General features: G+C 45.6%; 1 protein-coding gene across 2 annotated transcripts in view; it reads right to left on the bottom strand.

Moving 5' to 3' along the window:
- agap3 (ArfGAP with GTPase domain, ankyrin repeat and PH domain 3) overlaps positions 1-11395 on the bottom strand; it is a 107395-nt gene continuing 96000 nt past the window's right edge. For both annotated transcript variants that reach the window (XM_079284371.1, XM_079284370.1), the window contains exons 17-18: positions 4044-4299; positions 1-3054 (exon numbers count right to left, since the gene is read on the bottom strand). In XM_079284371.1, coding sequence (XP_079140497.1) covers positions 2824-3054; positions 4044-4299 — 487 coding nt within the window. In that variant the 3' untranslated portion in view covers positions 1-2823. The remainder of the gene's footprint in view (positions 3055-4043; positions 4300-11395) is intronic.

The raw sequence follows: 11395 nt of genomic DNA, 5'->3' as shown, positions 1-11395 counted from the left end.
ATCGTTTTTATTTGAGTGTTTATTAATAGGTCAACAGTCAGCCGAGCATCCAAGCGTACAACAAGTTACTCTTTAGCTTTTGCTTCGTTTCACGTTCTCAACGTAAAAAGGAATTACAATAGGAAAATTAACTTGAACAAAACAAAAAAAACAAAAAAAAGATATTTACAAACTGCATTATAAATATGTCAAATGTACATCATTATACACAAGTACCAAAGATGGTCGGTTCATGGTCGAGACCAAACAGAAGTACCTTAAAAATATGCCGAAGGAGAAACAGAAAAAAACAAAATATCAAAATATGGTTCGTGGGTCAAAAGGGACCGTTGACCTAAAACCAGTTTAGCTTGTTTCTCGAGGAGGAGCTCGTCTTCAGATAAAAGCATGAAGCTAATATTTACACGTCCATGTTGTGTCTGGGGGGGGGAGAAACAGGCAGGTCTCTAGTGTTTTCTTCATCATCTACATTATGTAAATAAGGGTTCAGGTGATCACTATACACTTTAAACTCCTCTCAGTGATCCCCTCGGACACTGAAACGTACTCATTGAAATAAGTTGGTCAAGTAGAAATCAGAAATAAGGCCGGTACCACTGCACAGTACACATCCATCTGAAGCTGTGTGGTTGAATGTGTGGTCGGTTTTGGGATGTCTCAAAGAAATAGAAAGACATTTTGGGAAATGCGCTTGTTTTCTTTCTTGCCGAGAGTTCGATGAGCAGGTCAATGCCACTGGCCTGCCTGTGTGTTGAGTATGGAGCTAGAGCCGGGAGGCTGTTAGCTTAGCCTAGCTAGCATAAAGGCCGCGAGCAGGGAGATGCAGTTGGCGTGTTCGAAAATCCGCCCACAAACACCTCTGGAGCTTAAGAATAAACATGTTCTTTCTTGTTCGTTTGATTTGAACAAACACTGAAATGTAAAAATGACAATTTGTGGTTTTAGAGCTTTAGACTTTATGCTAAGCCCGGGCTAACTGTTTGCTGGGCTAAGCTAATCGCCTTCTGGCATCAGCTGCGAATGAAGCACACAGACCTGGGAGTGCCATCGATCTTCTGCTCAAGAAAGCATATTTCCAGAAAATGTCAAACTATTCTTCTGCTATATCGTTATCTCATTGATTTACAAACATCCTCTTTTGACCACATCTTCAAAAACATGAAACAGAATCCTGAACATAAGGTACAAAAACGTTGCTCTGTAAACACACATCCTGCCTTTGTAAACCCATAAAATCAAGACGGTTAAAAACCTTAAAAATGGCAGTTGAACAAAAAGGAAACTGCAACTTCTTACCGTTACTATAAATTAATCTGCTTATCATGTCAGTGGAATACTGTACATTTGTATTAACGCAAACTAATGTAACATCAGTCGATGAATCTCCTTTTGCTCATTTTTAATCCCTAAATGTCTCACTTCAGTCACTTAAATGTTCAGTCACATTTTTGTTAACTCCACGCTTCTTAGGCTGACACACAGGTTGAAGGAAAAAAGGAAAGTCAGAGACTGTTTCTTATAAGGAGTAAGGTGAATGAACAAGAACTACTTTTTGCTTTACAGACGGCTGTACATTAAAACACAGGTATGTTCATCTTGCACTGCAGGTGTCTCCTCGAGGTTTATGAACTGAAATGCCCGGTCGCTCTTTGCTGCACGCGGTCACAGACGAAGGCGTAAGCGTGTTGAACAGTAATGCACACGCACACACACACACACACACACACACACACACACACACACACACACACACACACACAGTACCATATGTGTATTTCACAGCAACAAAAGAGGAAACGCTCTGAAGAGTACCGCTTCCACAGCCTTTTTGGCCACAGGAGGAGAATGGATATTCCAGTATCTATCTATCTATGTCAAACAATCAACAGCACAATCTAGTCAACCGAGGAAAAATTACTCCAACAAAGACGTTGCTAATGGTACGATTTTCACTGTTTCAATCAAACGTTTGAGTTTGAATGAATTTTGATTGAAGAGGCACGCTTACGAAGCCACGTGGCTCGATGGTCATAAAACATTGTGCCCCTTAATTCCTTTATAGTCACGGACACTTTCACTGGTGGATCACGACAAGGGAGGCGAAGGAAATGACTCACTTTCTCCCCCGATAGGAATTCTGCAATCAACTCCTTTATGATGATCCAAACCCATTTTCCTGTGAATTACGTGTCTCAATCATTTGGACTCTTCAATTAATTGCTTTGCCTTTGTATATGAAAAGTGTGTGTCACGAGTTTGATCGCCGTGTTGAAGACATGCATCATTACGAAAGCTGCAACAGCCATTGAGATCATGGAAGGTTTCGTTTCTTTCCCACATCAGTGTTTTGTCACTTGTACAACTATTTCTCACAGTTTTATGTTATTATGCGTTAGCCTTGGAAATTTGAAGGAAGTTTCTCATTTCAAGCTCATTATAAAACCGGTTCGCGTCGCGGAAGGGGAAGACATAAAGAGGAAATGTTCAAGCATTAGGGAAATGCTTTTCGTAGAGAAGGTACGAATGCAAAAGTAAGTCATTTGTTTGGTTGGCGCTTAAAAAACAAAGAGCTTAAAGCTGATCGTGATCATTTCAGACCAAGATTGAACGAATTTAACGAATACAAAATAATAATATAAAACAATGTACAATGTCTGAACAGCCACTTCTTTCGGCAGAGTGGAATATAAACAATGAGTCCGTCGCTCCGGATTTCTCTCCGTTGGTGCTGATTCTGGGTCACACAGAGGAGGAAATGCGGGGGAAGGGGGCGAGCAGGCTTCGGGTTCTTTCGTGCGTTTGTCCGCGGCTGCTCGTCGGCTCCTACATGATGCTGATGCTGCGGTTGAGCTCGCACTGGGCGTTGTTGTTGTTGATGTTGGGGTTGGGGTTGCGGCGGCTCATGTTGGGCGTGGCCACGGACGTCAGGCTGCTCGTGTCGTTGGGGCAGCCGTGCTGAAGTAAGATGTCGCCGCACTCCTGGCTGCCGGCTCGCCGGGCGTAGGACAGCGTGGTCTGGCCACGAGCGTCGCGACTCTTCACGTCCACGCCGTACTGTGGGAGAAGGTGACGGGGAGGAAAGGCAGGTCAGATATAAGACTTGTATATATTTGGGGGGAAATTCCAAGGAATTTACAGACATGTATCAAGATTTAATGAATGGTCATACAAACAGTATGAGAATTCCATTTAATGTGCTTTATTTGGTTGAATACAAAATGCAATGCAGGCACAGTGTAGTTGAACTATTCTTTCGGATTCTAATCAGAAGCTCATTTTAGATTCCGCCTTCTCTTCCTCCATTTTTCTCTTCACTGTCTAAGCTGCGTCTATCGCAAGACGTCTTTGTTTACTGCAACCTGCACTGACCTTCCTCGAACAAAAACCTTTGGGTGAGTCATAATGAGTATGTGGCTACTGTTTCCATCTCATGTCTTACTACTGCGGTAGATGTATTTTCTGTTAAAATAGAGGTTTTAACATCCTCCTGGGAATTAACACGGTACATTTAAAAAGCGACATTTTTAGCCTTAAAATGGACTGCTGTCAACGGGCAAGAAAATAAATAGATGATTCAGTAATTCCCATTTATTCCTAACAGCGTGGCGCGAGCTTTAAAACAGCATTGAAACGGTCAGCTCGGGAAATAAATGGTAACGCTTTATTTTACGAGTCTGCAGATTCTCAGCACTTTCCTCGGGTGTTTCTTGGAAAGAAGTGTGCAATCTAACACCAACTGTAGCTGTGACATTCATTTCAGTTAGAGTTAGTTGTGTTCAGTTTTATAGGCAGTTACTTCCTTTAAGGAACGGCTCCTTCTAAATTAAACTTGCAGAAAATATAATTGAACAATAAAAATCCCAACAATTTAACATTTTTAGACACTTGAATGAGAAACTGGCACATCTGGTAATGTTGAAGATGTTTGCAGGTTGTTGGGAAGTCTTTCTTTTCACACTTAAAACTCCTAAAATCACTTGCCCAAACACAAACGTTCATCCACCTCTGACCGTTCACCCTCAAAGCCGGAGAGGCCAACTCACCCAGATGAGCAGCTGCGTGATCACCACGTTGGCCATTGCGCAGGAGAGGTGCAGAGCGGTGCGTCCGTCTCCGTCCCCGTAGGTCTCGTTAACCTCCTCCTTGGTGCCGTGGGCCAGCAGCACCACCACCAACCTCAGGTCGTCCTCCACCACTGCCCGAAGCAGCTGCTGCCCCAGGGGCACGTCGGACTGGGGCAGCCCCACCAGGAACACCTTCTGCTCGTACTTGGCTCGGATCCAGCGCTCCTTCTCCTCCCTGGAGAGAAGCGAATGACAGGGACGCTGCGGGTCATGGCGGGGTAAACCACGGCGGACATATGTGCACGACGATGAGCAACTTAGCACATGAGTTAAAGAACTTTTAAACACACATCTCATAAGCCAGAGGCAGTGATCTTGAGACAAAGCCATGTGGCAAAGGTAGAATGGAGACACGTACGGGAAGTGTTGAAGTAATTGGCCTCAGAGACTCACTTAAGTGATGTTTCTAAATGATTAGAGCACAGGAAAGCCACTCGCCTCCTCTATCAAAGCGGGAAACGATACAGCGAGATTGGCTGCAGAGATGAGAGAATGCCAAAGGCTGCGACGCTTTGGGCAATATTCCACTTTTCTAGTGATTAAGGTCGACAGCAAGACGGTTAGAGCCTGGCCGGCTTTCTAAAGGTTACACATCTCGAACAGCGTGTCTGCTGCTGACAATACAGGAAGGAGGGGGGGGGGGGGGAGACGTATTTTTTTATCAGCGCTGTCGGCTGTCAGTCTGAACCGGTGGATCCCCTCCACAAAAGAGGCAGTGTGTGTCTCCAAAGCCCCGGTCTCCCTCGGGGCGGCTGGGCCCTGAGTCAGATCGATGGGGCTGAATGGCAGCCAGAGAGGGACGGCGGGATGCGGGGCTCCTCCACTCCAGCATGCAGCAGAGAATAGAGGCAGAGGGAAGGCTCCGTCCTCTATCGCCAGGCAGAATTATATCTATTGCTCTCCATCTTGACCCCCCCCCCATTTCATTCTCTGCCCACATACAAACTGTCCAAATAAGAAAGAGGAAAAAAAATAAAATCAATATCAATATGTGAATGACTGAGCATGCCCAGTGTGGCACTAACCCCGCGACCCTGTCAGCCGGCGTGATAAGGGGAGCAGAAAGAGGCTGTTGTTTGGGTTCGCGGGTGAGTGACAGAAAGGAGAAGGTTTGCGCGGATAAGTTGAAGCGGAGACGCTGGCGAGAGCGACAAGGCTCTCATGGGACTCTCTATCAACGGGCCGAGGCTTTGCAGCCAAGTGCAAGCTGACAATCAAGCTCACTTCAATTCCGTTTCATCACAATCACAGTGACAACAAACTCCAACGGTACAACTTAATTACCAAAATCAACCAGAAACATCCCATCTACACTTTCAATGATGTATTTATCATCATATATTGAAGGGTTGGTTCCCCCAAATTACAAAAGCCCTATTGAGCCACACACACACACACACACATTTGGTTTTACTTGAGCTGTTCTTTTTTGGGATTTATGTTTCCCCCTCGAAGCAATGGAGATTAACGGAATTTTGTCAGTGGTTTGTCAATATGTTTGTCCTTTTCTCAATATTTCTGTCTTCCCTATACTCCGTCTGTGGCTCTCAGCCCCGTGCTCACATCGACTGAAAAGTCCTCAAAACCAGCCCACACATTGTTGGTTTCATTTTTTTTTTAAAGGCTCAGTAATTTCTTAAAATATCAGAGCGCTGTAGTTTTCACTAAATGTTACTCAAACAGGAGTAAATGGTGCATTTGTTGGGGACTATTTTCAGCTGCGGATCACTACACATTTGGTGCTCGAGTGAATTCACAGCAGCAGGACGGTGTATGTGGGATCAACCTAAAATAAAGTAGAGTGTCCATGTTCGTCATCATGAAGGAACATGTCACGCGGTGCACCGGTGAGGCTCACTGAAGTCTCTTAAGAGTTATTGAACAGTGACGGTCTATGGCACTGAGTAATAAGCTGTATCGGGTTCGGCTCCTCAGACGACACTGTTCAGTAAAATCAACTTGTTAGTTCTGAACTTTTCATGGGATTTGCAGAAAATTAGAAAAACCAAGAATATTTCCAGCCTTATCCTTTCAAAAATAAATAAACAGCAATATCTCCTCCCTGAAACAATGCCCTGTAGTTACTCTAGATAACCCACAGACCTCGCCGGGTAGACTTTCTAATGATGATATAGTGCCTGCTGAAAAAGTGCAATTAGGATAATGTCAGGGTGATACCTCAAAAACCTGCTTGGGTAAAAACCCAAAACTACAACCACTAGAAAATAAAGGAGATAAAATCGGTAATCTCGTCATTTGTGTGAACTGACCCGAGCACGTCCCCAAATAGCACATGTTCAACTACAGCAGCAGCTTTAACAATAGCAGCCAGTTCAACATTAGTCACTCGCCTCTATTACGACCTTATAGCAGCTAGGTGTCAGGGCTGCCAACTTACCACAGACAGCAACCATTTTCAGACTCATATGTCAGCTGCCAGGCTCACTTCACAGAGCAGTCCGTCTTGCACAGAGGAGCCTGGCACCGGCCCTAACTGCAGGAGTTAAGGATATGATGGAAGAGGTGCAGGTCTTCATCAGCTCCACCGCACGGATTGATTAACTGCAAAACGCCACCGGAAGCTCGTAAAAGCAACTTAACCCACATCTTTAAAATCGTCCTAACTCTATTGCGTTTATAAGCATACGGGTGCATTTTTATGATGACCTCGGGGAAAATGTGGAGGGGAAAGTCCTTTACCCATTTACCCATCAGACAATCTTTTATTAATATTATACGGGGTATTATGTGAGCAACAATACAGCCTAATGGCAGGCAATTGCAGTGGCTCAGAGCTTTATGGTGTAAGACCTCCATCAATCCCCACTCAGTCATTATGTGTGGACAAGCCTGTTAGCAAATCAATTGGCCTTAGAACCAGAGGACTGCTCAGAACAGGAAGGGGCCGTCCTGCCCTCCCCTCTTATTTCCGGTGGACTCTTTGAAAACAAGTGTTGTTTTTTTTTACTGCCAAAGAGGATAAAAGTATGTTTAAAAACTCTCAAACTAACTGTAAACCTCAAGGCAAAAAAAATAAAAATCTACAACCTTTAACAAAAATGTTGGTTAAAATCAATCACTTAGAGCTGTTGTGCAAAGTTTGTTTCAGAAAGCTGGACCATGAATGAGATGCTGAATCTGTAGAGCCCAGTGAATTGATATGAGCTAAATGAGGCAGAAAGTTAGCACCGAGATGCGAAACAAAAAGGCTGAGGAGAGCCATTAAGAAGACGTCAACATCTCAGAAAGGAGCCCTGAGGACACTTTGTTAGCCTCCGCGACCAAAATCAGCCCCGAAGACCTGCAGGGGGAAAAAAAGGCCTCACTCACTGCTGATGCTGAGCTCTCAATTCAACCACAGCTATTTTTTACTTTGTCTACTTTTACAAAAAACAAAACCAGCCGGACAGAGTTGTTTTTTTTTTAGTTTTTGGGGGAGAATTCCTAAACCTCTGCCACTTGAAAGCGTGAAAGGAAGTGAAATGGTAATCCTGCCTCTGTCTTTTGTTTGCAATAGAAAAAAACAATCCAAACAGAGGTCGGGTTTAGACGGTCAGGGGGAAAACTGAGACCCTTGAAAAGGACACTTCCTCACCGCAGGAGGAAGAAAAATAAAATCAGCAGATTTAGCATGTCAAAGCGCCAGGACAGAGTAGGAGGGGAGGTGGAGAGGGAATTTTCACAGCATGGGGGGATATTTAGGAAATTGAACCGATGGTTACTCTTATACACACACACACACACACACACACACCACCCTGGTTAGAGCACATGCTTGTTGGAAATCTCTCTGTTGCTGAGGGGACAGAGAGGAGCTTAAAGTTCCCAATAAAAATGCCTGTGTCTCTTTCATGTAAAAACAAGCTGGCGTTTGCTTCGCCCCGATCTTCCTCCCGCCATTCAGAGTTATCGCGAAGCCGATAATCATCGCTCCACTTTTACGTCGTTAAGATTTCATGTGAAAGAAATCTTGGGACAAACATCAAAAAGCTCGCCGAGTCTAACGTGGAAACGGGCTCCTGTCCAGAGCTGGTGTCCCCTTTCATTTGACTACGTCGAAGCCACCTCGATAAAGGCACAGCCTTAACTGTAGAGAAAGGCCTCTTTTACAATTCTATTAGAGCTCTGTCCTTTCAGCTCTCCGTTGAGCAATGGATTCTGACCCTGACTTAATTAAGTGGCAAATGGCGGAATGATTCTCCTAAACCCAGCCCACGGAGTCAAGAACACATGACTGAATTCAAATAAAGAGGGACAAACAAGGATAATTAGTCAAGCCTGAAAGACAAAAGGCGAACGGGAATTTATAAGAAGGGAAGGGAAACTGAGACGGCGGGGGTGGAGCCACCGAATGACCAATCTGACTGCCTGCAATAAAGGTGCATTGGTCCATAGGGAGAGGAGGATGTCCGTCCCACCACTCGCCCATCTTTCAAACGCATACCGAGTCCTCCTAAACAATCAAAGCCTCTGCAGCTCCTCCTACTCTTCCCCGAGGATCCGAATTCACTGCGGACACATCAAATAGACGCAGTGAAGGGGAGAAATGGTGGTGGTTGGTTGGAGGAGGGGGGGGGGGGGGGACTTGGGGTTTGACCAGCCTGAACAGACCTCACAGTGGGGGTGGGCAACTTGTATGGGACCGATTCCCATGCAGCCAGCAGCTTCACTTCCACAAGCAGAGGGGAGGGAAGAGACAGAAGAGTGAGGAAGAGGGACAGCAGCAGAAAGACAGAGAGGGGGCTCGGAGGGAAAACGACTGAGATGAAAAAAACCAAAAAACACACACACACACAACAGGGACAGAAAGCTGGGCCCCAAAGCATCAAAGGTTGCTAAGGGCCAGAAATGAAGGCGCAGCACAGTAAACGCCGCCGCAAAAGTGCTAAATAAGGCCTCCCGTGGGCCGGTGGGTACAGTGTAGACAGCTACGAAAGAATTAAGACAAATATTTTCACAAGTGGAATCGCCGCCGCTTTTCTCGCTTGCAGAGCGCGGCCCCGAACAGATGACCAGAATTCAAAAGGTTGTTGTGCTGAGCTCTATAGAGAGGCCAACAGGAGAGCATCTGGGTGCCGCAGGCAGGCAGAGGGATGAGTTGAATATATTGTGACATTAATGAGGTTGTCAGACTCCTCGTGATGGAGTGGCTGTGTTTTTGTGCCGGCAAGACTAACACCCTTAAATGCTCATGCTGTTAACCCCTGCTGAACCCTCGCCTCACATACAAAGCAGAGGGGACGATAACACATGCCCTGCTTATGCATGCGGCCTGCTGCACAACACACATTTCAAATTCTCGGACACATAAAGGGGCCGTCTCTTTTTTTTTGTTTTTCTTTCTTCACATCATCAGAGAAGAACTTCTGTTCTGATTGTATAATGCTAAACAATATTAAAACTACATGTACGGGTTAAGTAGACTTCGCCACGGTGACTCAGACCTTCCTCCACGTCGACCTGGGTCTGAAACCCGGTGGCATGTGGGCAATTAGTGACTGTGGTTCCTGTTTCTCCCACACAGGGCTAATTACTGACCTGTGGGTTTCATTTAGAGAGGGAGAAAGAGGGAGAGCGGGAGGACATGGGAAGACCCGGCCATTCATTTGTCTTAATTAATTACTCTTCCTCCACCAGGGCTCCTGGCAAGGCCGGCTATTCTAAAAGCTCTTCTGAGAGTTGGCGTTCCAGCTCTCCTAACCTGTGAGTAGCCCCGAAGCTTTGCTCGCTTATTTAGTTGGAATAACTTGGAGGACGGAGTCCACTGTGGACTAAATCCTAGAAACAGAAATCTATTGGCCACAGCGCCGAATGTAGCCGGAAACGCGGTCAGACAGCTTTGGGAGGGACGAGCAAAAAAGGTGCCACCGCCGGAGCGGAAGGGGTTAAAAAGAGGCAGCGGGCCCAGGTTTGGAGAGGTTAGCGGTGTGATTCATTTTTATTACCACGCAGCCCCTGCAGGCGGCAGGAGTGGCAAATTATTTCTGAAACAAAGTGGAGGGCTCTCATCAGAGCTATTACCTGCCTGTGGCCGAGGGCGGCGCGGAGCCCACAGAGGGTGACAGTGAGAGGCCCGCGCCGGTGAGGGATAGCCGTCCACATCCGTCCACGCTCCGGGACATCTCCCCCAAATGAGAACCGGTGTCTGTGTGCGAGTGTGTGTTTGTGTGCCGGTAGACGATAAGGGTAAAGTTAGCTGTTGGACCTCCCCCACAGTATCTGTCAAAATAGTCGGTGGCGTTTTCTATCGCGAACACGCCACGCAATTAGAGGTGACGTGCAAAACACAGCGACTCCAAGGTGCTAATTAAAAGAAGTGCTCCCCTCCAACATGCTGACGGCAGAGATCAGCCTCAATGGAGGCGCTCGCACAAATTCATCATCACGGATTGAACTGTAAAACAGCCAGGTCACGCTTTTTAACTCGGCTTCATTGAATTAATCGGTCATGATTGTAACTAGTGGCGTTATTAATGGTCGGTATATAATGTATTTCTTATAGATCACTTATTACCCATGAACAAGAAGAGCCTTTGGGGAAAAATGACTTTGGCTGTTTCACACGTCTGACTCCTTACCTTCTGGAAATCCAGATCTATTCATTTTTTGTGGAAAATATTAGCACTTACAACTGCAGACTTTATTAATTACTTATCAAAGTGCAGGCTTGATGGCTTATTAGAAAGTGATAAACACTCGAGGATTTATTGATGGATTAACAACCCCCCAAAAAGTAAAAGGATGGACAGCAGCCAAAGGGACGTTTTACCTGGCAATCCAAAATCGTCTCCTATTAATGGCTTATAACTGATCTAAAAAGCCATTCGTTTCAACTTCATGAAGGCTGCCTTATTAGAAAGCTGTGCATTCTTCTACAACGTCTAAAAACAGGTGCCACACATGCACATCTGCGCCCATTACGGTGCCTGTAATCAGTCTGATGCTGCTGTGCGGATCTGTGTACGACAAATCTATATATTGTGTTCTTCCGATCCAGAATATCATAAGCTAAACCAATCTTGTGGATGAATGCTTTTAAGTTGAATCCAAAAGATGCGGGGGGGGGGGGGGGGGGGGGGGGTAAAACTAGTCTTGCAGGAGACATTCAATCAGACGCCGAGTTGATATTCAGGTAGTTACTGAATCGTTGAGATTAGGTGTCACTAATGTTTAGTGGGACTCGGGAGCTGCCTGCCTGGGTGCCATCACAAAGCTGCTGCACGTCACCCATGTGACACAATTAAAATCCTCTCATATGTGTTCGGGTTAAG

This window comes from Melanostigma gelatinosum, assembly GCF_949748355.1.
Source record: "Melanostigma gelatinosum genome assembly, chromosome: 15".
Lineage (NCBI taxonomy): Eukaryota > Metazoa > Chordata > Actinopteri > Perciformes > Zoarcidae > Melanostigma > Melanostigma gelatinosum.
Note: the sequence above shows the minus strand (reverse complement) of the source record. Positions and strands in the feature narration are given on the sequence as shown.